The 26,773-nt window shown below is 39.9% G+C and overlaps 1 protein-coding gene across 2 annotated transcripts; it reads right to left on the bottom strand.

Annotated features, from left to right (window-relative positions):
* On the bottom strand, nucleotides 1-26,374 carry zfr (zinc finger RNA binding protein). 2 transcript variants are annotated; one of them, XM_018668887.2, is made up of 20 exons: nucleotides 26,254-26,374; nucleotides 25,998-26,079; nucleotides 20,173-20,452; nucleotides 18,884-19,022; nucleotides 17,959-18,177; nucleotides 16,362-16,597; nucleotides 14,544-14,747; nucleotides 13,782-14,100; nucleotides 13,327-13,520; nucleotides 13,107-13,226; nucleotides 12,747-12,892; nucleotides 12,488-12,653; nucleotides 10,899-11,101; nucleotides 9,541-9,691; nucleotides 8,129-8,270; nucleotides 5,855-5,952; nucleotides 4,902-4,997; nucleotides 2,596-2,707; nucleotides 1,975-2,072; nucleotides 1-1,164 (listed from the first exon to the last, which is right to left on the bottom strand). In XM_018668887.2, exons 1-20 carry the CDS (start codon nucleotides 26,288-26,290, stop codon nucleotides 982-984), a joined length of 3,225 nt encoding a protein of 1,074 aa, XP_018524403.1. In that variant the 5' UTR covers nucleotides 26,291-26,374; the 3' UTR covers nucleotides 1-981. The 2 variants fall into 2 exon arrangements, 1 of the variants encoding a protein (XP_018524403.1); XR_007814491.1 differs by lacking the exons at nucleotides 1-1,164; nucleotides 1,975-2,072; nucleotides 5,855-5,952 and having other exon boundaries at nucleotides 2,655-2,707.
* Nucleotides 26,375-26,773: the final 399 nt, after the last annotated feature.

Genomic DNA, 26,773 nt, shown 5'->3' with positions numbered 1-26,773 from the left:
TTGTTCATTCTGGAAATGTATTTATTCTGCTACAGGAAGTGTGAAACAGAATGCAAAGCAAAGCAGTCATTCACAGCAGGACCTATAGCATCACTGTCCCTTCCACTGTCAGTCATTATTTTTATCCTTATTTCCAATACTGAACTTAATTTAGCACCTAAACAACTTAAAAGGCAAGCAAGCCGATAAAGATCCTTATTAACCAGGAGAACTCAATTTAAAAGCCAAAACAGTATGCAATATCAACACGTGGCCATGTTTTTATCTAAACATTATACAAATACTTTGATATATATGAAAAAGAAAAGACAAAACTACATTTAGGGCTGACAACTTCACTACAAACGAAGATCTATCAACAGTTAAAGTTCCTCTGAATCTGTGCGATGCCCCACATGACTTTTATCTCAAGTGTAGCACTGGGACATAACAAGAGCACAGCATCAAACATCACTTGCATTAAGCACAGTTATTCATATTCAAAAGGAAAACCTTGAAAAAAAAATTCAGATGGCCAAATGAATGCTTCACAATAGTAACAACAAAGCAGTCCACCTCTGAATGCAGCTGTACAGATGAATGAAGGCATTGACATTTCTCATTCCTCCTGATCTATGGTACACACACGTTTGACTTCATCCTCCTTCACCCACAACTTACAGCCAAACAGACACAGTTCACAGGGAGTGAGAGCAGAAGCTTAAGAAGCCACTTCCATCAACACATCAGGTAAAAACTGCTTTATCTAATACAGAGGGGTGTGAAGCTTGACTTTCCACAAAGAAATCTACAACTAAAACAGTACACAAATGGACTTTTTTGTTTGTGTAATACCAAGTGAGGCTGCAGTTACACTGGTACATTTGTAGCTTAAAAAAAAACCAAAAAAAAAAAAAAAAAACCCAATACACAGGAGACGACACATACGTCATGTTAGTACAGTTTCGTATGCAGATTACTTTAAATTAATAACAGAGAAGCTTAGAAACTATCATAATCTTTCTTGTCTTTTTTGCCTTCGCCCTCAAAGCTGTCTGTTCCATCGCTGTTGTCACGGCGACGCTTGCGGCTGTTGCGGATGTTGAAGCGAGGGTTTATTTGTGGCAGAGGGTCCATGCCCAAAACTTTATGGATCTGACGGAAGGCCAGCAGCCTCAGAGCAAACTGGAAGGAAATACACACAACATATCAAAACAGTGAATGTGTTGGTGGAGGAAACCTGAGCAGAACCTGGATCGTCTTTATCAAACCACACAAAACCAAGCTTTTCAAGAACTAACAAATCCCCAGAACACATTTCATGTGAAGCCTAACATGTCCTGGTGAAGAGCTGGAGCCAGAAATACATACTGACAGTTTACCACCTGATAATGCTGCTGTGTCAAAGTACCAGAGATGACAAAGACCAGGGGTTTCATTTATAACTGTTACATATGCACAAAATGGGGCCTGAATAGTCCTGTACAAATACAGGTAGGCTACCAATGACACTGGGGTTTCTGGCAACTGATATAATTAACAATATATAATCTTCATAACTTTCTGTCTTTGGGAATGATGTAAGGTGTATCTTTGCCCCCACCTGAAGCAGAGAGGCTCTGACTGTGGGATGTGATTCTTGCACTCACTGCATTGACCACAGCAGCAACGTGTTGCCACTCACTGTTTTTACTTTTGCTTGTGACCCCACCCAGTAATATGTCCTTTCTGACCTCTGCCTCACCCACATGAACCTTGACTTCTGTGTCAGAAAATTTATCTTAACTTCCTCACAACAGCTATGATTTACCATGAAAACCCATTGATCAATGGCTCATTTATATGTATTTATGGTTAAATGTGGGTGTGTCAAGGGTGGGCCATTCTTGGCTTTTGATTATTAAAATCCTGCTCCTAAACTTTTCACCATCTGCAGCACTGTTCATGTCCTCATGTCTCAGTCACACAGAGTTTCTATGTAATCAGAGGTCATACTTGGGCACTTGAGGTGATGTCCTCTCTCTGTTGCTCTCCCATGGGTGTCAGGGTGTCCACAGGCTTCTTTTCACAGGGATCCACCAGTCCTGGTCCACCTGTTCACAGAAATCAAATTTCATTAGGTTCGTTGTGTTTTCAGTGTCTCTGCATCAATGCATTCATCAGTGTGGAAGTTTGAAAATTCACCCCTCCAGTCCATTCTTTTCTCTCTGGTGAGCGAAGTAAAGTATGACCTCCACAGACAGCTCTTTAAATCACACATCTCCTGTTAATGTGAATATTTTTAATGTTCTGTGTTCACACAGAGCTCCCTGGTTTCCCCCAGCCTCTATAGAAGGCAGAGAAACCAGTCAATCCAGACATGAAGACATTCAGGATTTCTTCCTGTGAGGCCTGAATCAAAGCTGAGGTCACTTCTTCTCTACTATAAACCACACACATTCTGTTACCTTTGGACACAGATAGGTTAGTGGTTTCCCTGTGTCCAGTGTTTGTGTGAGGCTAAGCTAACTTACTCTGGCTGTACCTTCATATTCTATGGACATGTTGCTTTGAGCGGACAGGTCCAGTCAACAGTCTGGTCCTGCAGTAATAATATCCCACTAAACACTTACTTACCAGGGAGTAAAATCCCAGAAGAAATACATTCAAAGACCCGTCTTAATGCATCACCGGGGCTGAGGGGGGCAGAGGCGCTGCTGATGGCCTTCTCCACCAACAGCTCCATGGCCTGAACACAGAGTGAACAGTGAGGATGGTTTAAAAACCTGTCAAACACACACCACCTCTGCAGTATCACAACAGTCCGTGAGGTGAATACACACTCATTACAGCAACTGTTCCAAAGGTCAGCTCCACAATACTCCAGTGAAATGTTTCTGACCAATGCAACACACTTCTTAGTTGTGTATGGGGTTGCAAAGGGGCAAAAAAATTTCCAGTTAATTTCCAGAAACGTTCAATCGGAAGTTAAGCTGGGAAATTTTGGAAATATTGAATTAGAAGTTGGAATTAAATTAGAAATAAGAAATTTGGGGTAATTTATACAGACTGTATCATATATAAACATAAATCTAAACATGTTTTGTCAGAAGCAGACATGCTTCACACTAATACACATTTTAAAAATGACTTTTTATTGACCAAAACATTAATGTCTAATAAAATAAACAATAAAACACGGTGTTGGTTAAGAAAAGAAAAGCCCTAGTTATGTACCTGCTAATATTCTATTATTTACAGGCAGACCATTCCAGCACTGTCTTTTCAACTGAGTTCAACAGTGCAGTATTTGACAGGTGAAGATACTCAACTGAGGTAAATTTACTATATATTGTGCCATATATATATATTGTGCCATTGGTCAATTTATAGAAAAATCAAATATTCAGGACTGTCTGCATCTGTGTTAATTGCACTGATGAAAATTGTGATGAAATCTATTCATCTGACCTTTTTCTCCCCCATGACAAATACAAGATGTTGATGAGATAACAGTGAAGTCATTAAATAATACACATTAAAAATCACACAACAACAGGTCAGTGCTACACTGCTTTCAACTGTGGGTTTAGTTGAGAACTCAGTAGATCAGCTCAGCTCAGCAGATTATGTAGAAGACTGGTGTGGGAGGACAGTCTGCTGAGCAGTAACCAGCTGATGAGGAGAGCTTCCAAATACTTTCATTACACGTGTTAAAACTGTAAAACAGACTGTATGAGGAAACAAACACTGAGGCCTTCACAATTACAGGATAAAAATCAACACTAACCCTAACCCATAGCCCTGACCAACCTGAACACTATGAGGGTCGGATAGACTGCAGGGCTATTGGACAGGGTTCTGATCTAGGACAGGAGCCAACACCAGGGACCCTTACTAAATGGTCTACAAGGTAAGGATGTTGCTTAAAGACTTTATAGACAAATCTCTGAATTTGCTTCACAAACACATTATTTATGTTAGAAAATAGTGTCTGAAAATGTGTAAATTCTGTAATCTACGTATCACTGCATTGTGGGGTTAAACCGTTTCAGTTTTCCATCAGGATTTTATGGGCGTGTCTGAAATGGTGGCTTGATGACACACTGGACTGCAAGTTATGAAAGGTTTTACTAGCTAGCTATGCTGTTGTCCCACAAATGCATCTTCCCTGGATGCCAGAGTTTGCAGCACAACTCAGCCTTTGCCTTATTTAAACTTTCAAAGGCATTAAGAGGAGGTGGATTAATTTAGTGAAGAGCCACACTGATGGAGAGCTGAGGAACGCCACCAACACCTGTCTCTGCAGTGACCGCTTCACTCTGGTTAGTTTTACAAACTTTCATCAGACACAACAGGAATTCAGAGATAATCAGCTGTAACTTTTGAACGGGGCTGAACCGACCATCTCCCCATTTTTCAGGTCATGGTGCTAACTGTCACTGTGCTGCACTGTTTGAGTAGGTGTGGTTTCAGTGGACACGCCCCCAGTGTCTCAGAGCAGAGAGAGCTCCTTATTTTGTTATGATTTTGAAACATATTTGTATATATTTACATATATTTTTTAACCATTCAGATTTAGCTGAGTGGTTGTTAATAGCACCTTTTTCTCTGGTGTGACTAACTCAGCATTTAGTATTGCTGCTTTACCAGGACTTTAAACAACAATAATTACAACATGATTCCAATCTCAAGACAAAGTTTGTGTCTGCAAGCGATCTTTAGAGTCAAAAGAAACCAAAAATGATACTACAGGCATATTTCCTGATGTTCCTGCTGTCAGAGGGGACATTCCTGATATTGTTCAAATGATGGTCCTAGACTGAGCTCTGGTGACCAAAGGTTTCAGGTTTCTGTCATTAATGACAACTCTCCTCAGGGACAGCCTAGTTCACAGAAGCCTTTAAATGTTTCATTAGCACGTTCAGATAACATATACTTACCCATCCCGGGAAGGGCGACCACGTAGGAACTCTCTGACAGAGGTCTCGCAAGATTCGGATGATGATCACACAGGACTGAAGACCATTAGCTCTAGCCTTTTGATGTAATAAAAGTTAGGTTTATGGACTGACCAAGACAGACAAAAGATGGAGCAAACAAGTGAAATCAGTTCTGTCATAGAGGTCCAAACACTACTGTGCATAATGGAAGCTTGAGTATGGTTTGACGAGTGTATGAGCCATAAGAGTTTGCAATCAGCTGCCATTCCCAGTAGTCTTGTACCTCATAGTTAGTAAGGGAGTTCAAAGTTTGCAAGATGCACAAGAAAGGAGGACTTTTCTTGCCATCTTCTAAACCCTGACCCCTGGTTTATCCAGGTATCTCACAAACAGGTACTTAAAAGTACAAGAGTCCACCTGAGAGGAGAGTATAGGGACTGAAAGAGCCAAGGAAATCTGCTTTACTTTGTCTGTGCTTTTGCTCAGGTAGCAGAATCACAGGAAACTACTCAGATGTTCCTTTTTCTCTCAATCCCCATTCTACAAAAATATATAGAATAAAAACAATACAAATGTTGAACATGAAAGCACTTCTTGATGGCACAACTTTGTGCAAGTTATTGTGCAGCCTTATGGAATCACATGTAACCATAATGCAGTAACTTGGGAAATTGAAAAGGGAATACAAGGATGCCAGTTCGTTGCTAGAGTATTATTTCCATATAAAAGCTTCAGATAAACTTAGATTTATAATCAATACATGTGATGGACATTGACCAGATCAGTGTTGTAATGGGTGGCATCCTTGAATATTTGTTTTTGCTTCAAATAGTAATATTTTTCCTCATTATTATAAAATGAAAACCAAATGTGTAAAACACAGATAAATGAATAAACAAATAAATAATGCATCTCATAAGGCTACAATAAGAAAGTAAAATGATGTTCCGAACCTGGAACCACTTAGCGTGGCGCAGAGCAGCCAGAGCGTCAAGGCATTTTTGCCTGTCCAAGACGTCCGCTGGGTCTTTCACCATACCCGAGGTTACATCTAAAAATGGATTTGAAGTGTCAAAATGGTGATGAGGAACGGGTGTTTGACCAGGTCAGCGAGGCTGGCAAAGAACAAACACAATGCCACACATACCAATGTTTTTTCCATGACAACCTACAATTGGTTGCTTAGTTTGAAAAAGGTGACTGACATTCAAAAAAAACTGACTACACAAACCAACATATTGTCAATCTGTATCTGTCCAGTAACTTTGGCACTGTCCAACATGTTAAGTCATTATATTCTCTAAAAGGTGTGAATTTACTGACTCAACATTTAGGACAAATAAACTAATGTGTTTGGAAACCAAAAATCTAGCTAAATTACATGGGTTTAAGCTCACAAACGTTTTGAAGCCAATACCATTTTATCAGGTAATTGTGTTGCAAATCGTACGGTAAGAACCATGAGAATTTTGAATTTCAGTAAATTTTCTTCACTCAAGCATTGGGACAGAGGAGGGTTTCTGTGGCTAATGATGATTGGTTTAAAAAGATAAACAAAAGGGAAAATGGCTAATAGTGAGTGACCTGATAAAAACGTGGCATGGCAATAGTAGGTGTGGCAAAGTTTTTGGGATGTGAGAAAACCTTGGTCAAAAATCCTTCCGAAGCTGTTGGGCCTTACTAAACCTCTGATGAGAGACAATGTACTGGAATTTCTTCTTTTTTTTCTTTTTTGTTCAAAGGAATAAAGGAGTCTTTGTGCTGGACTTTTAAAAATTACTACAGATATAAAGAGGAGGAAGCAATGAGTGCTGAAGAAGAGAAAAAAAAAACATGAGAACTACCAGCAAACAAAAGGGGTTAGGATATCACTGCATGCATACCTAACATCAGTAGGTTGGAATAAGACCCCAACAATCATTGTATACCAAAGGCTGTACTCAGGTCCAACCAAAGATTCCTCTATCATAGCCTTCGTACCTGAACTCTTAACAATACTCCCCTAAGAATAATTTGAATTAATCCGATTTCCAAACAATACTTCTCATGGTTTATCTTTATCTTTCCATGGTCAATTATTTCAGAAGGGAAAAATTCTTCAAATTATCTGTCCTCATCTTTCCGTCGTCAGTGAAATCAAAACGACAAAAACTTGTCAAAGGCTTTCATTTAAACTGAATTAGGCTAAATAGTAACTCCTATTGAGCCCAATTTTGAGTCCTATGTGTATAAAGGAAGATGTCAATCAACTCAGGGGAGCACTTCAGTACAGGGGACCTCAGCATGGTGAACTGTTCACCAGTACACAAAAGGAAGATTTGTTTCCTGTGGGAAAATAACTAATTTCCTCTGCCTCAGGCCAGATCTTGATTTGAGAAAGTGTTGTAAAATTCAAACATCTTTGCACAATTGATTCCAAATTAAATCGAGGAACAGAAGTGCCTCCTGTTGTCTATTTGTTCATCTCCTCCAGGAATTTTTGTCTCCTTGTCGCAAAGAAAATTTGGAGAAAAGATACTATAATGTGCGTCTCCCATTGATTGTAGCCAACAGTAAAATGGAAACAGAATCCCCTGGAACACAGGAAACAAAATAGAATCTCACCTGGGAAAAACTAGACTTAACACAATGCAAACACTGATCATGCTTGTTTAAAGGATAAAGATAGCATTTGAGAGGTAAGAGTTACAAGAGCAAAAAGCATAAGAGCAATACTGCTGGCACTTGCCCCTTCATCTTTTTTTAAATTTGACACTATAAGTGATCTGCTGCACATAATTAGAAATAGTATTAATGGAGACAAATCACTAACTTGGGGATTTTTCATGGACTCCCACTGAAGACCAATAAAAGCAGATTATCTAAATATAATGTTTAATTGGGAAAACACCAGTCTAATGGTTTTCAGTTGTTTAACAGAGGTAGTATTAAATGTGTGCACAACAAACCCTGGAGGAAAGAGACCACAACTAATGTTATCAAGCTTGCACTTCCTTGGTGGCCCTGTCATTTCTAATTTCAGAAACCCAAATCAATCCTACATAAAGTGCAAAGTTGCCAGAGTGATCTGACTTAAGGCCCAACAAAATAATCTCTTTGGAGTGCCAGCAGGACAGTGCTCTTCAGGGTGTCAACCAACATATTGAAACTGATTTCATAGAGAGAGAGAGAGAGCAGAAAGACAAGTAAAGAGGTGCAATGGGAAAGGCTGTGATGGGTTTCCCAACCTCCGTCCCGGCCATTTTCCTCTCTGATGACAGGTGAAGTCAATGTGATTGTCACTTGCATCTTTGGCTCGGTACAGGATGTCAGAATGATGGCCGCTTCTTGGATAGATCCCTTGACCTCATATTTTTCTGGTGTGACCATCTGGAAGAAATGGTATAAACGCAAATGCACTGACATTATTTCAAAGTCCATTGTACTTATAACTAGGCATTTCTCAGAGTAATAACTGCATCACACCTAGGTGCTGTCATCTACACTTAGTAGCCACTTTGATTGGTACAGTTGTTACTTCATGTGGACTGCTAGGCAGTGGTGGGAGAAAAGCTATAAAGCACCTGATTCAATGGGCCCTCATCAGCAGAGACCAATGATACATGTTTAGATTAGAGTTACATTTTATAGGGTGACTGAGAATATAAGGGAAACAGCAGCGCTGTATTAAGAACATTTCTTTTGCAGATGTCTCTGTAATAAGATCCAGAGAATAGATAACCTTTTGAATGTTTAATTTCTTAAACATCTCTCAGTATCGTCAGTGAGGCGAGAAGTATTGGGGAAGCGAGGTCAACTGACGTCCCTCTCACTGAAGGGCAGATGACCCGAGAGCCTTTCTTCCCCACATCTGTTTCTAAGATGGGTCATGATCACTTGCAGTTTCGAGAATGATCACTCAACTGATGCAGTTGAGATGAAAGATCAATGAAAAGAGGATGTGGCTGAGAAAATCAGTGAGTAGTATTACACCAAAATCAATTTTAAAATGGGCTTTACCTAATATTTAGCTGACATTCTACAGAGTAAGAGCATCTTATAGGGCACAGTATCCCATATTCTTCACTATGAGAGCACTTGACAATGCTTAGCTCCACTATAGTGCAGGACACTTTACTTAAAAAGCACCCATACAGAACCTGTAGCTCCCCCCATTACACCAGCAACTGCATCACATATTCCAAAAAATGAAAGGGCACCTATAAGGGCACTTCATAAAGAGGTGCTCAATAGGGCCCTGTTTTACTGATAACTGAGAGACATTATAAAACGTTTTTCTATTTAATCATGTTTGCGCCACTGTGACTTCATCTCACATAACAATTTTAAAAAGGCTGTTTCCTTAACTTCAACAGAGAAAGATTTTTGCTGGAGAAAACAATTGTCTTAGGTTTGCTCAAAACCAGGTTGCAAACATAATGAAAAACTATGTGTTATCTAACATCAGACTTTCAGTTTAATATTTGCCCTAGTACATTACTGTGACAGTAATCCCCTAATAAAAGTTTTACGATTTAAATTACTAAAATTTGACGCCTAAACCAAAGGCAATGAGGTATCTTAGTAAGCATGAGGTAGGTACTGATTTAAGTGGCTGCTAGAGAAATCATCTGTGGTGTGACATTTGCAAAGACAGTACTGTTAGTTGTTTGGGGAGGTGCTCCACAATGCGGGTCAGGAGGCCCTTGGTGGGCTTCTCAGAGCAGAGTAGGACTAGGTTGACATTTTTGTCTCCACGAAGAAGCAAGCCTTTGGCCAGGACTCCGACCCTCATCACTCCCTTCAGGGCTCTAGACAGTTACACGAGGAGGATGGGAGAAAACCAAAACAAGCAACAATTAAAATGGTATCACTCTTAAAAGTTAAATTTATTCTAATACAGAATTCCATTGGCTTATTGAAATAAATAATGTATATCACTGCTTAAAAGAATTTTTAAAAAAATATTCTTGTGACCAAAAGAAATTTGGTTACCTTAGCATTCTAAACAGCCAAATAAAAAAATGCTCATGTTTGGAGGAAAGGTGAAATGTGCAAAACAAAGCAACATGTCACTTGTTTCTGCTGTTAGATTTATCCATTTATCCAAATAAGGGTACTTTCAGACAGTAAGCAGTTGCCACCACCCCCTCCACGTTTTCAGTGTAGACACAGAGAGGGAGGCCGGGTGCAGCTCTTGTGAAGGTGCGCAGCTCCGTGCAGCTGCCATCAGAACTCATGATCATCATGAGTAAATGAATTCAGTTTCAGTGAGCACTATCATACATCTACACAGTGCATGTGAGGTTACACCGATTGTGGGCCAAGCTCAAATAGTAGAATACTTTGAACTGACAGTGTGTACCACATGCAGGCCAAATTGGACAGACCTGAAATGTGTACTGTGCATTTACTTCTGTAAAATAATGACACTACAGTAAATGTAGGAAAACAAACAGTACAATAGTCTATCCACTTAGATCTCCCAGTGGGGTTTGGATTATTGACTTAAAAGACTAAAAGAAGTCAGTTGCCATGGTCTAAATGAGCTGTATAAAATTGCAATCTGTGGAACAGCTCACCAGAGTAAAGTAAAGCACGGATGATCAAATACCATCACATACTGCTGCTGTGTTGGAAGATATAAAAAAAAAAAAAACTATCCAGGTCACGAGAACCATGCAGAACGTCTCCAAATTTAGAGACTATAGATAAAACATAAATGCCTGCTGCTGTATGATGGCTACACGTATTTAACTAACAGAAATAATAATAGTAAAAAAAAAAACCTTCATATTCTTCAAACTATTGTTAATGGCATTTTGGTAAGAATCAGCTGTTCACTCAGAACAGACTCTGCCATAAAGACGCTTAAGTTGTTTTTTGATGTGCAACGTCATGTAGTTTTGGGAGTCACTTCCAGTACTGACTGTATGTCTTTCTATGCAAAGGAAGGCTAACCATTCTAATGTTACTGCATTCAGTAGACAATCTGAAAAGTAAAAGCAGGTATCTCACCTGTCTTTACAGGATTCTTTCTTCTCTTTGTCTTCTTCCTTGGCCTTGTCCTGGTCTGTAATTATGTCCGAGACCAGTTTGAGGGCACGTTCTGTGATTGACACAATCTTCTGAATGGACTGGAGCTCATCCTCTGAGGGGTAGATGGCTGCATGCTTGGTCATGACATAGCGATCGTCTGAAGAATCAGGCCGACGTGGGGGCTGAAAGACACAAAGATTCACGTCTGTGTTTCAGATGGTCATTTTAGCTCGATTATGATGTTTGGACACTTCTCAAAGAAAACATCATTAACACGCCACACAGTTCATGAAAACTAAAGCTTAAAGCAAGCAGCTGACAACACATTATAAACTTACATCTCAGTTTCTATGATTAATAAAGGCAACTCTGCAACTTTAAGACTGAATACCATAAATACCTTTAACATGTACGTAATGAAGATAAGCGTTGCCTTAATTATTCACCAGTATTTTGACCAATAGAGATCAGACGTTGAATGTTCATCTCTTCTCACAACCACCATGTCATTAAACCAAAGCCCTTCCTAACATAACAGGTGACTTGTAAACAGCATGATCTCCCTGATTTTAACCCTCTCTCCAGGAGTCATTTTTACAGTTGTATTGTAGGTCAGTTATGCTTCTAGTTTGTATTGTGTGTTCCTTCTGACATCTATTATTTATATCCAACTGTAGTTAGAGTAATATGAGGTAAAGGGGGAGCACACAATATAGCTAACCCTGTCCAATATAATTAAACAAAAAAGACTTATAAATAAATACAACAATGGTGCATTACATCTTTGCTTAATACTGAGTGTGTTATCAGTATTTTGTCTCCAAGTCAGAATATTCAGTGTACTAATGTGTAATTCTGTTTCACTGATCTTTAAAAGGTCTTTACACACACAGCACAACGGTAATAAAAAAAATGTCAATGTGCAAACTACTCGCCTGCAAATATACAGGAGCTGAAACTACCATGTCCGGTTTTTCAGTCAATGAGCCTCCTAACTTCTATAGCAAACAGTGGTGAGTCGAAGACTTAAAATCTAATAAAATGTTATGATAATGAAATGTTATAATTGAAGATGATGCATTACATCTTTGTTTAATTTAAGTATGGGGCATTTTTTAAATGGTTAAACATTGCTAACAGGGATCAGTGTACATGTACATTTTAGAAAAATATTTTGAATGCCCGCCTTTATTTTTGATGACAGATTAGATCCTCCTGGGCATGGGTGATATCAGTATTGCAAATATCTGTGGTGAGGTGTTCCATTCTTCACAGTTGATTCTTTTTAGAGAGGTTTTGTTGCTCTACCCTCTGTTACAATATGGGTTGTTACACCGCTCCCCTGCCCCCTCTTGTGCACACACACACACACCACCATTTGTGTTCTGTAGAAAAACTGCTGATGTGGGGTTTATATGTCATCAGCCAAGTAGGACAACACGTTTGTAGTGTAACCATGGGGCAACAATTACAAACCAAACAATTTCCTAAAGTTACCTTTAAGAAATAGTTATGGTCCCTAGCAACATATTGAACCGCACTGCATAGTAACCATCATAAAGCCCTACCACGGGACCCTGAGGCTGCAGACCAGGCATGCCAGGCCGGACTCCAAGTAGACCAGGAGGGCCAGGGGGCCCTTGTGGATACCCTCCGTCTGGTAAACGACGTCGCTCATCCCAGTGGTGCTGCTCCTCCTCCATACGTCTCCAGTACATGTCTTCTTCATAACGCCTGAAAATATAAACTAAAGCCTAAGTCCAGCTGCACAACACAGCCCCACCCGCCCAGCCCTTAACCATTGGCAAGTAATTACTGTAACCATACCGCATCTCCATTCTCCAGCGCTCCTCCTCCTCTCTTCTTCTCCAGTACTCCTCTTTCTGCATCTGCTTTCTCATCTTCTCCTCCTGAATCTTTCTGGCTCGGATGCTGGGCTTGACCTCCACCTGCAGATCTGGGTTCACCTTTTTCTACAAAAAACATGAAGAATTAAAAAAAAAAAAACAAAAAAACAATTTCAGCCAAAATGTAGCACACAAGATGAAGTATGCATCAATCTGAGAACATTGCCTGATATACTTGAAATGCAGAACTGCTGTTGCATCTCCTGCTCTGAGACAACCCAATAGACACAGAGGTGTATCAAAATTCTGTGAGGAGGTACAAGACATGTCAGCTACAAACCTTGTACTGCAGTCGATGCCTACGACCTTTTAGATGCATTTCCTTTGCATTTGGATCATTGAAACTACATTCACACAGCTTGCAGTGGAAGCGGATGACTTTGCCTTCATCGTTTCGGACCTAGGAACGAGTTTCACATATTACACTCAATATTTTAATATATTTATGATCCATAAGTGTCGGCTGTCTCAAGCCCATGTGCAGCTCTGTCAAAACTTACTTCCTCAACATAGTCATGACCGACAGGCTGGACATCACTCTGCAGTCCGGCCAGGGCTGATGTGGACAGAGAATCTGAAACTTCAGTCTTGGGGTCCTGAGAACCTGATGAGGGTGTTGCAGGCTTAGAGGACTCCACTTTGGCCTCTGCTCTGGCCTCATCCATCTTCACTGTGGTCTGTAATTTATTTCCACCTGCATATCAGAGATTACAATGTAGTTTAATCACAGGCAGTGCTCCTGTTGAACACTGATTTAATTAGAACCGTAGTGTAAACATCTGATGAAATATGTGATGTGTACTTGCATGTAGTAAAAGACAAAATCCGTGGTTCAGCTGGGCTCCAGTTTAATGGCAGCACTCACACTTGCTACTAGGTGACCATTCTTGTATGTATAAACCAAACTGTGTGTATTTAAAACAGCATCGAAATGCATCTACATGTGTTTACCAACCGACAAAATTGATCTTGGGGGTGCTGACTTTCTTCCCAGCTGAGGCAGAGTTGGCAGCAGAGAGGTTATTGGCTAATGAGTTCTTGACACCTGCAACACCACTGCTGACTATGTTGACAGGTTTAAGGTAGGGAGGACTGGAGCTGGTGGCAGGGGAGGAGGAGGCAGCCACACACAGAGAGCTGGTGCTGCTGGAACTGTTCAGGGTGGCTGTGGTGGTCTTGCTGGGGGCAGCTGTAGTGGAGGACGATGTCTGAGTGACCATACTGGGCTCTGTAGATGGAATGGGCTTACCAAGTTTGGTATGAAGCTTCACAACCTGGAGAAGAGAATTCAGAGTACAGAAAGAGCAGCTGATTTGAGGTTTCCATACACATTAGACTACTGATTCCAAGCAAATTAATTTTTCAAGGATTAAAAACAGAGGTTTTATTCTTGATTTAACTTTTAATTGTGTAGTCTGCACACTCATCTACTTGTTTTTAATATTCTCCCTTGTTGTCACCTCTCCTCTCTGGTGTTTGCATGATCTTAAGGTGTCTGTGAGGGTTTTCTATGGGTGCTCCAGTTTCCTACCAAAGACTAAGACATGCAGGTTAAGTTAGTTAGCAACTTATAACTGTCCGTAGGGTGTGAAAGGCTGTCATGATCATATACTGTATTTAAAATTCAAACATAGATGACAGTGCCCCAGAGGACTGCCTTGTCTTTCTACCATCTAACAAGGGTTAGCATCACCTTTAGGCCCACTCATATCCTTACCTTCTGGTGCTTTGCTCCGCGGATATGGGCAGCATAGGCATCGGCCCCAGTGCAGGAAACATCACAAAGTTCACAGCGAAGCTGGTTCTGAGCATTGCGGGCCAGCACCCCTCCACCACTACCACTGCTGCTGCTGCTCTGGGAAACCTTCAATGCTGCTTCCTTCTTCTTGTGTTTCTGTCCTTCCAAATGTTCCTTGTAAGTCTAATGCATTCAGTGTTTGGGGTGAGACAGAGACATTAGTTGCATTGCTGAACAAGTAGTTGTCTGGCCCACAAATGATTCCATTACTGTCATTTTTAGACAAATAAAAAATATATATATAATAAAACAAACAAAAAAAACATAATTTAATCTACATCATTTAACTGTAGCTTCCTCTACTCAACTATGCTGAGAAAAAGTGAAGGTAACCTTTTTTTAACCCAGAACTGCTCTGCTGGATCACTTGTTAAATACTCACATTTGATACTATTGATGGTTGTTATGTATTCTGTAGGTCACACACGTTTAACTCCTTCATATCACTGTATGTTAACAGACAGCGTTTCAACAGAGCATAATGGGGCGTTTCAGATAGCTGATGTAGTGGGAGGATTAGAGTGTATATACAAATATAACATTTAGAGCCCCAGTAAAGGAACTACTCTAGGATCACATTGACTGCAAATATGTATACAGTGCTGGTCAAAATTATTGGCACCTTTGAACTTTAAGTAAATAATTAAGAACATTATCAGTAACAAATGCAAATGAACCAGAAAATATCTCAAGTTAATAAACAACAACAAAAAGTGCTTTCATATGATGAAATAAAAAATACTGACATAAAACATACCTCAGACACAATTATTGGCACCCCTCACTATTATTTGTTTGCAGGACCTTTGGCAACAATAAGCCTCTAAACGTTTCTTGTAGTCATGTAGAAGCTGTCTGCTGGTAGTTTCTGCCACTTTTCCCTTACTATGACTTCAAGCTCTTTAAGTTTGCAGGGGTCCCTCTGCAGTGGCACATTTCAGCTCTCTCTGAAGGTTTTCAGAGGGATTTAGGCCAGGAATTTTGTCACCTATAAACAGACTGAACAGAATTCCTAAAGAGCTCTACTTTGATGTCATCAGTCAGAACATTATCCCAGATGTTTACAAACATCAGTCTTGCCTTTTTGTACGTTTTTAGTGGTTGCCTTTACCCATGCACCCCTACTCATTGGCATATGGCATATGAAACCTCCAGTCTCGATTGGTCCAGGTCAGCCGGACTGATCAGCCTGCTCTTTAGAGGTCTTGTGCGGTGTATTTTCCACAATCCACACCAACCACTGCAGACATCTGTCATTGAGTTTCTTCTTAGGACCACCTCCTTGAAGCATCTTAACAGTTTTATGGCTGTGAAACTTCATGATAACATGAACTGTTGAAATAGGATCTTTGGCCTTGTAGCCTTTGGAATTGTTATGTTTTTTGATAAGAGCATTTCTGATGATCTCAGACAGCTTTCTTGTTTGTTGTATGTTTGTATGCATTAAAACAATCATTCACTGGTTAATTCGGGTCATGTGAATGCTGAAATTAAGCACATTTGAGCCTTGTTTTTTTATTTAGGGTTAGGGTGATGAACTCATTTAAATTCATTAAAGGGGTACCAATAACTGTGTCTGGGGTATATTTTAGGTCGACAACAAGATAAGATTTGTATGCAAGATGTGAGAGGCTGCACAACTCTCGTCTGTCTGCACAGTTCAAACATTAACATGTAAAAACTTATACTGAGCACATTGGACTATATGGTGTCTTCATGTCATTGGACTGAACTCACCTGTGGGCCAGCACAGCTGATCTTACAGACATCACAATAGTGGATCTGAGGGGGTTTTGGCGGCTGCTTGGGCCGAAGCTGTTTACTCTGAAAGGGTGGTTTCTTGGTGAAAGAGTTCCCTGTCCATGCTGCTGTTGCTGCTACAGCTGCTACTGCCTGCTTCTGCTGCTGCTGCTGCTGGTAGTAGCTGGAGGCTGCTGAGTAAACTGCTGCTTCATAGCCTGAGTATGAAGTTCCTAGAGAGGATAAACCAAACCAGACACATTTTGCGACCATTTTTGGATACAGCACGACTAAATTTTATAACTAGGCGCACCTGTGAGACCTGCAAATATGCACTCCCATTCTCAGGTGGGGTCCTAGACATTGATTTATCTGTGGTGGTCCAACACAATATCAACACTGACCATCACATACTGATTTTCTATTTTATCATTTATGGTCACTGCCCCTCTGTCTAGTACAGGGCAGAGAGCGGAAGAGAGGACACACAGAGCAACCAGCTGAACAGAGAGGCAGAGCCAGGTGAAGATAACGAATATTGACATCAACAACAATGACAACAACTCTTGTTACTGTAAGCGCAATAAAAAGTAAAAGGCCAACAAGAACTTTATCAAACCACCTGTTCAACAAGAAAAGCGATACTCTCTACTAGTTATTAGTGAATTGTTACTTAGAAGCTAAAAGTGTCTGTGTGTTGTCAAACTGATGAGCTTGGTTTGCTACAAACCTTAACATTTGAGTCTTGTAAACTTTACTGGCTGAGACTCTGCTCCCTCTGTTGCTGCAGACAGTGAATCAGCAGAGAGAGGGGGACTGAGCTGATGTCTGTGTTCTGATGTCAGGAATATCATTTATTTTAATAACATTTCAGATTTCTTTCCAGTAAGACATTATTGAGTTTATAGTGACTTTGGTGTTTGGTGGTGGTGTCACTGTTGGTGCTCTAGAAACAATGTTCTGTTGTTTCTAAAATAAATTAAATCTAATAATGTTCTGGATTAATTTGTTTTTGAAATGATCATTTAAAAAAATAGTGATAAAGAACCAGTAACTTTATGAGCAGGTGTGGATCTGGACTTTTTCATGGGACACAATGTGATCGCTCACTAAAATATGTTGGATTACTTCATTCTTCATTCAAAGTGCAACTTAAATCATTCATGTAGATTTTAAAGATTAAAGATTTTTTCCTTCCAAATAAAGCAGAGCATGTGCATTAAAAGTGGTGCTCCTATGATTTTCTAATGAATAATTTTTTCCATTTTTTCTACTAGTGGAAAAAGTTGGTCTGGAGCCCTGCTTGAAAATCAAAAAGTATTCTCAGCCTCAGTTTCAGTCTCAGTCTCCCTAAGACACAACAGGCTGTAGACTCAGGCTTTTTAGTCGCTATTGGTGATGCCTTGTGGATAAAATGGGTGGAATATCAGTTTCAGTGTCTTCACTATATTTAATTCTAAAATTAAATTCTAAACTAAAATTTAATTCATGGAAAATTCATGTTGTGCTTAAGAGTGGAAAACACACACAAAAACTGCTTCCTGGTTTTCTCAGAACAAACTTTGGTACCATTTCAATTCAGTGTCCAACTTACCAGAGTAGGTGACAGCATTTGTGCTGTAGGTTGGGCTTTGGGAGTAAGACGGGACCACAGAGGCGGCAGCAGCCACAGGCTGGACAGTGGAGGTCACAGGGTAGATGGAGAACGTGGAAGAGGCTGGACTGGGAGCAGCTGGCTTTATCACGGTCACCTGTCGAGTCTGCTGGCTCTGGGTGTATGATGTTACCCCCTGGCTATATCCTGGTTTAGGAGCTAGAAAACACAAAAGTGGATATAAATCTCTCTCAAAATATTTTCTTTAATGTATTGCAAAATAAAAATATTTACAAATATATGATTCCCTGAGTAAGGGTACTTAATTGACTTAAATCAACTTGTCAACTACACCCAAGTCCTGGCATGTGAGGAGTGTAAATTCTCGACCTGACAGCGGTCACTTAGGTCGACCATGGTAGTCAGGTTAGCACATGTATGGCTCATATGGAAAATATAAATGAGAAACCAGAACTGAAGGAGCAGTCCATGTCATGTGGTGTGTATGTTCCTGTTGATGCATATTGATAATACATGCTGCTTTAAGATTTTCATACACTCAGATCCTATGATACTGCATTTTTTTCTGCAATAGCCAATCAAGGCATTTCAATTCAGTAATTCCAACAGTTCTGTAATAAATTCCCAGCCTACCCTCATTGATTTGAACAGGGTGGACAAAATTATTATTATTATTGTTGTTGTTGTTAGTAATAATAATAATAATAATAATCAACATAATGCATTGTCTTTCAACAGCACCATAGACTACATTGTCTAAAATGATCATACAGTTGAATCAATATCTCTTTAACACAATATTAACTAAACATTATAACCTTCATGAGGATAGGATAGGATAGAGTGCATTGGTTTTAGTTAGGTGTTCCTAATAAACTGACCACTGAGTGTGTATTCGGCATACCCGTTTGGTAGTAGGAATCTGCCACACTGGGTTGTGGCTGTGCAGCAGCAACAGCTGCTGTAGCAGTGGGCTGTTGATAATACTGCTTACTGTCATAAGCTACAGCTGGAGCTGTGGAACGGACATAGGAGTAGGAGTCCTGCAAAAGAACACAGCAGTGAGCAGAGTCGAATCAGGAACTTCCTGACTGATGCATCTAACGGTCAAGCTTTAGGCGACAGCCCTACGTTAGAGTATAGATAATTGCTTTTTCTACCCATTACTTATCTTAGCTGGAAAGTTACATTTAGTGAGACCAGTGAAAAGTCTGAAGTTTGGAAGACTACAAGTGTCATGTAAATGGTTATTGAGCATTTGATCAATTGATATCAAATTAGCCAAAAAACACCCAGCATTTTTACAAATGAATTAACCAATCGACAGAGACTATATTACCAGGTATTTCTTCAGTAATACATATTTCAATAGGAAATAAAATATTACATATTTACAAATTATTATTATAATTGCTCTAATAGCATTATGGTTACAAAGGAACATACTATAAACATGTTCTTTCAATAAGGTTTATTAAAACAAACTAAACCAATTAAAAGCAGATTGATGAATACCTAGATAATTGCTTTATTTTGATTTTAAAATCAACTTGAAAATTCTGTTTTAACAGTGAATTCACAAAGTTAATTACAGATTTTAAATCAAGCAACTGAAAGCACAGTCCTACTGCAGTTCCCTTTTGCTAGAGTCTGTTACTGTTAAAATCAACTAGTTAACATTCCACAGGGAGAACAGACACTTTGTGATCAATACTCATAGTTAGCCCTACCCACTTTAAAGATGTTGACATAAACCACAAACAAGCAATACCATACGCATAATGTGACAAACTGAACTTATGAAATACAACAAGCCTTTACTGTGAAAAACCACAAACTGTGCATATGACATGTGGGTACAGGTGATGAGTGGTATAAATTTTAAATGAAAAAAATGGAAATGCAAAAGGTAAAAATGAATCACTTTTCTAACCTGTGCTCTTGTTCAAATTGTAAATTGAGTTTGTTATTTCTCTTAATATGAAATTTTTAATTTGATTCTAAAATTCCATTTATTTAGGCATTCGTTCATCCATTTTCAAGTTCATAAGAAATAAATTATAGATTTAAGATTTTTAGATATAGAAGTATTTGACTTATAAGAACTATTATTAATTCCTGTTGTAACTGTCCAATTAAAAATGATAAATGTCTCTAATCTCTGTGGCTCTCAGGGAAAAACCTGTATTGTACCTGGTAGTTCTGAGAGGTAACGGGTGGTGGTGGTGGAGGGACTTCAGGCTGGCGCTGAGGGTAGCCATAGTCAGTGGCAGCATGGGTTGGCTGGTATCCTCCGTAAGCTGCAGCAGTAGCAGCTGCCACGGCAACTGGTGCAGGCCTAGCTACAGCTACTGTGGCTGCGGTGGGAGCGTAGGCTGCTGCCACAGTGTGTGCCGCCACAGGTGCTTGATGAACTGTGTAACTGGCCACTGTGGTGGGATGTGTGTATGCTACCCCGGCAGCTGGCTGCTGGCTGGTAGGGCAACACAAAAAAGAAAGGTCAAAGATTAGCTGGCCATTCACATTTTGTTGGTTTTACTCCTATTTCATGTGTTTGTGTGTGTGTGTGTGTGCGTGTGTGTCTGTGTCTGTGTGCACTCTGCCCCATATACAGAGTGGTGCACATGCCCTGGAAGGGAGAACAACAGTTATGGTCGTGTGTCAGAGGCATGAAACTGGGGTAAAAGTTCAAACACCAACAGTAGCATTTATTGAGATACACCAACAGAGAGCAACTTGCTGCCTTTTATACCCTCATTAATACCAGTGATTGATTAGAAGAGCCCACTTAGGTGGGACCAGGATCATATAAACCCCAAAATACACTGCTCAAAAAAATTAAAGGAACACTTAATCTCCTACACACAGGCATTGTCCAGCACCAAGAGGAACCCAGGGCTCACTGCACCAGTGTAAGCTCTGGTAATCGCTCTGAGGATTTCATAATAAAGGAGAGAGCACCTGTTTGTGGCCACCTGATGCAAAACCATTCCCTTTTTGCAGGATTGTCTTGCCTGTCCACCTGTTTTCGCTTTGATTTGCACCAAATCACAATCACTTGTGCTTCCTAAATGGACAGATTGATATGCGTGACATTTAACTGACTTGGTGTTATACTTTGATAATTAAATGTTCCCTTACTTTTTTGAGCCGTGTATTTACAGAAAACCACACAAAATAAATACAACACAAAGAATAAATGAACTAAACCTAAACTATTATTTCAAATATATACTTCAAGAATCACAAAATCAACATGTGTGTCCATTCTCTATACCAATCATCCAACAACTAGTACTCCTGCTCTCTGTAAGGTAATGGGACCCCTTGTTTCCGTTACATAGTGCCTATAACTTATAGTTTTGTGTCTTTTGTGACAGAGTTAGAAACAAATTTCATTAATTTGGAAGCATGTGACAGTCTCCTATCACTGAAATAATTATACATCACAATGAAAATTTCCAGTATAAAAATGACCAAAATCATGGTTATCATAGTATGATTAAAATGTGCTGAAAATGTTCTGATACACAAATGCAGCATATCTTTTAAATGCTTCATCAAGTGTGTGTGTCACTGTAAATGAGGACATGGGACTAGTAGCATTACTGGGAATAGCAAATGTATTACCATTGTTATCATTATTGCCCAACAACTAAAACACTGAACCTCAAACCTCCCCTGGTGTATCGTGTGTGTGAATGAACGAAAACTCCCTACACTGAACAAAAGGAAACTCTGAGTTCTCTGAAACAAACCTTTGATTAGATCATTCAGATCTTCCAGTGCCACTACAGTGAAATGACAATAAAATCGATAATGAAACACTATCACATTATAGAGGAAGAGATTAAATTTGTCTTCTCAGAGTTTGTGTGAAAGGACATCATCAGCACAGAAGAGGATTTAATCTAATGTCTGAAGTTCCTGCATATGGACACAGTGGGGGGGCTGATTATATTACGTCTTTAGGGAACTAACTAACTGTACAGATGTACCTCAGTAAGAGTTAAAGAGCTAAGTGGGTCCATATACAAGGGCTGACCTTTAGAGGAGGGGCTAACCCAAGTGGCCCTCAGGGGGATGTGCTCTATAGTGACTGGAAGGAGAGCCACAGAAGATGGAGTTTGTTTACTTGTTGTGTTGTGGTTGTTGTGCTGTAATGAAAGTAATGCACTGCTGGCATGGTTGACAGAGCATCCTAATGCAAACAAGTTTAGATGATATGCAAACTGCTGTTCACAATGTTTACACTCAACTTCCTGGTCAGCTGTTTTGACAAAATGCAGCCACACCAACAACTTCTTTGACATGGTGTCAATCAGTCTGAGTCATTAGGAAATAAAATAAGTCTATCACTTCATATTATTCTCTACTCTTTATATTGTGGTGTCACAAAATCAGAGTTGACCTGTTGATGTGGATGCATGTACCGTTTGTTTACACTGCAGCAGCTGTTCGCAGTGTCTCTGTTCGCTGGTAATACTGCACCGATTCCAAAAACTTTTGTCCCTATCAGTCATTTACACCCACATGACCCAGGCTCAAAAACAGAGTTGTCTCTTTTTACATATAAACATATTATGCAAAAGTTTGGTTTTACCTGCCGTTTCATTCAGTGTTTGGACATCTCACACATCTCTGTCTCAACTCACATTAACATTTAGCACGACTCCGACATGTCTAAGCAGACATCCCTCAGAGTTCAGTCATGCTAACTATTTTAAATAAATTACATTTGTTGGATCATAATGTTTGTGTTTTACTGTTGTTTAAATGTAGGCTGTTAACTAGCCGTTTAAAACGTATGTCCGGCAGTTGTTCTATATGACCGGAACTCTTGAATAATAACAAATATATTGGCCGTCAAAAAAGTCAGTGTAAACTCTGAAAAATACACTGTTAAAGGCAGTATTTTTTCATCATCTGGTGAATACTTGTGGGGAGAGGAAGAGACCAGGCATTGCGACATGTGAAAGGAGACACTCCTCTGTCAGTTAAAAAAAAAAAAAACAGCCAAGACCAGCAAGACTACAGGCAAGCATCACACTCATTAAGACATGGAAGACATGACTGCAAAAAAGCCAAACAATGTTTGTTCAAAGTTCAAATGGTTAAGACATGAAAAGGTAGATGGAATTAACAAAATGTTCTGCACCATCTGTGAGAGGACAGGTAGAATCTTTGTCAGTTAATCTGAAATCCCCTGTACTTGCAGAACATAGTCAGTGCTCTGACCACTGGGGCTGAACAATTTTAGGAAAATATCTCAATGCGATTTTTCTGACAGCTATTGTGATTTGATTTGTGATACAATTTTTGAAACATGCTGAATTCAGTGTATTCATATTACAAACACTATGTACACAGGACAAATCATCTTCTTTAACTCAGTGCTTCCCTAAACAACAAGGACATGAGCCTAAAACAACAAATCTCTGTGAGCTGGCTCTCTTTGGGAAAGGCAGTGGATGCCATAAAGCTTAACTGGCCTGCACTCATAATGGAGCTAAATGGAGGCTGCTGATGGCAGTTTGCAAAGTCATGGACTTCTCAGTCAGATTCAAGCAATTCCTTTACAGCGTTTCCCCTAGAATGACTGTGATGGGAGGGAGGAGGAGAGGACTAGGGCTAGCCTACTTGCCAGCAAAGCTAGCGTTGGCAGATAGCATGCATAATAAAAAGGCAGATAATTTGGTCTGACTTTCAGACGTTTAGGGTTGGCGCCAGTCCATCCAAGACAATGCCTGCCCTGCCAAGACAATGGTAGGGGAAGCACTGCTTTACCAACACAGTGATGATCAAAATTAATGAGTTTCCATAGGGCAGATTTTAATTCAGCAAACATCCTGCTGATAGTGCAAACCTCAGCTTACAGACACCCCAGGCCCAGAGGAAGGTTTGTCTTTTATTTTTGTTTTATAGTTTATTGTATGGCTATTTAAACATACATTACTGTTATATGTGGTTAATGACCATAATGGCCATAAATACTGTGGTTTATTTATGTATTTCTACAGCTTACAAAGAGATTAACACATTGCAAGATAAAACAATTCCCAGGGTAATAACTGCCCAGAGTTATTCAAGTCCAGTCTCAGTTACACTGTCTTGTAAGCCTTCCAACTCCTAGATCACTTACAATCCTGAATGTCCAGTATGAGTATTTCATCATCTCAATCTGTACCTGAAGCAACATGACCCCATGAAAGCAACTTGCACATTATCTGAATGACCACTTAAGCACCATATCAATTCAACAAACCCATGATTGACCATGATCAACTGAGTGGCGTGTTAAGCCAAGGCAGGGCTCCAGACTGTGACTAGTTACTTATTCACATTTTGTGACTAGATATTAGGACTAGGAGCACCAGTGCAACCTGCAAATATGCTCCATGTCAGGTCCATAGGTCTCATCCACTGTTTCCCATACAATGATTTATCTGTTGCAGCCTGCCACAATGGCAATACATTGATCTTCTGTTTTATTATTTATGGTCATGCTGCTTCTCTGACGTCTGCTCTCTGTCCGGGGCCAAGCCGTACACACACACCCACACACAGGGAGCAATCAGCCAAGCAGAGAGACTTTGGTGGACCCATACCCATACCACAATGAACCAGGAGAAGTTAAGATAGGTCAACAACAACTACACTTACTCTAAGTGCAATAAAAAGAAAAAGGTCAATAATAATAATAATAATGATAAGAAAAAGAAGAATACTTCTTTATCAAACCACCTGTTTTGTCTGCAGTCTTCCGGCATGTTTTACACAACCACAGCGCACTGGTTAAGCTAATAACAAATTGTTACAAAGAAGTTAAAAGGGAAGCTGTCTGTGTGTTGTCATTTGCCACAAATTTTAAAATTTTGCAAAGTTATGATAAGGATCTGGATAAGATCAAATCTAACAATATTAATCCATAGAGCTGGTTAGTACCTTCAAACCCCTTCAATGTAAACATTGTTTAACCGGTGATTGTGTGTGATTTTTTCCCCCCATGCACAGTGCGATCACTCACAAAAATGTGTAGGATTACCCCATTAGCTCCCATATTTGAATGCAAGTTTACATCATTCATGTAGACTTTAATAATACTTCCCTTTAAAATCCAATAGCACATTGTTATTTCTGTAATTTGTCCATTTATCATTAACACAGGACAGGGAAAAGAAAACAATGAGTGTGTTGCGCTGAATGTCAATGTAAATAGTGCTCCTAAATTAAACTAAATTACAGACAGTGCAGCAAAGGACATGAAATACTGATCAAACACACACACAGTGCATATATATATATATATATGTCTGTAATTGATGACTGTACTCAGTCCTTACTTATGACAGCTTGCTTTTCATTCTGTCTGCAAGTATAGTGGTTATTTAGCCTCTTTACCTGGTCTAGGGACGCATCATACCAACCAGTTATTTTCTGACATAACCCCACCATTAAACTGTATGCGTATGCGTATGTGTATGCCAGTATGCGTCATCACAGCTACTGGTCCTTTCCTTCATCAGAACTGAAGAGGCTGCGTCCTGCCATTCCTGTAACTTTCTATAGTGGACAACAGCACATTCACACCATGAATAGATGAACCTATATAAAGTTGTCAAACAACACCCTAAATGAAAACCAGGTATTCTGTAGTGTTACCTGGTCCTAACTCTTAGATGCAGGGTTGTTTTCACTCTTGGCCAGCCAGAGTTCAGACCCATAGTGATACTGCAACATCTGACGCAGCCTCATTCACTTACATAAAGATCACGGTGTGCTCTGGCAAGCAAGTTGAACCAGCGTAGCCTCTTTGGTTTATTAACGCAGTGCCATTTTCAGTGTGAACTGCTTACATCCAACTGCCGCAGCAGAGGGATAAGTGCCCCCTCCCCCAGCCTGAACAATGGAGGCAGCCTGGATTTACCTGCACAACACACACACTAAGCTAACGTCTGACCACTAAAACGTTATGCAGCACACTGTAGCCAAAAACAGAGCAAATAGGGTCCACTTACCTGTACTGGGCGGCAGCGCCATGGGTAAATCCAAAGTAATTGCCGGTAGCCATTTTGGCATCTTCACCAAGCCGGCTGGGCACTGCAGAGGACAGACACACAGAATAACGCTAAGCTAACCGTTAGCAGCAGGCTAAAACGAGCGGTCCAAGGACTATCCATTAACTTCACCAGCTTCATATTATTTGCACTTGTACAGTTACTCAAGTCTTTCTAGCTGACTGTAAAACAATCTCCACGTTTTAAAGATACTCACCATAGGTGAAGGAGACTACAGGACATATGGGAATCATTGGTTTCGTATGTTCTACCGTCGCCCGTGTAGCAGACCAGCCTATTTATATTACATGTCCTACCCGGAAATTCAGTCTTAGCGCATGCGCGTTAAGGAGTAGTGAGGATGCAGTAGAGGGTGCGGTTCGGTTCGGCCTGTGGTTCCAGCAACAGGAGATATTTGGTTAGCGTTAGCTGTTAGCCACTTCTTGAGGTCATCTCAGTCTAGTTTTCTTGAACTCTGCATTGTGGTTCACTTGAAGGTAGAATATGTTACTTTTCCACATTCAAATGTTAAAAAAAGAAAACACTGTTGTATGCTATGTTGAGTTGTGTACCTACATTATCCCAAATATTTCCGTTAATTTTCAGACTGTAATTTCAGGTAACAGCCCAAGTTCTTGTCTTTGCCACTGAGAGGCTGAGATTGTTATTCTAAGTGTCTGGCAACACTATAGATAGGATTCCTACAGAAATAGAGCTTTTTTATTAAAGAGTAAGAT

Source organism: Lates calcarifer, linkage group LG13, assembly GCF_001640805.2.
Source record: "Lates calcarifer isolate ASB-BC8 linkage group LG13, TLL_Latcal_v3, whole genome shotgun sequence".
NCBI classification, from domain to species: Eukaryota; Metazoa; Chordata; class Actinopteri; family Centropomidae; genus Lates; species Lates calcarifer.
This window is presented reverse-complemented; position numbering and strand designations above follow the sequence as displayed.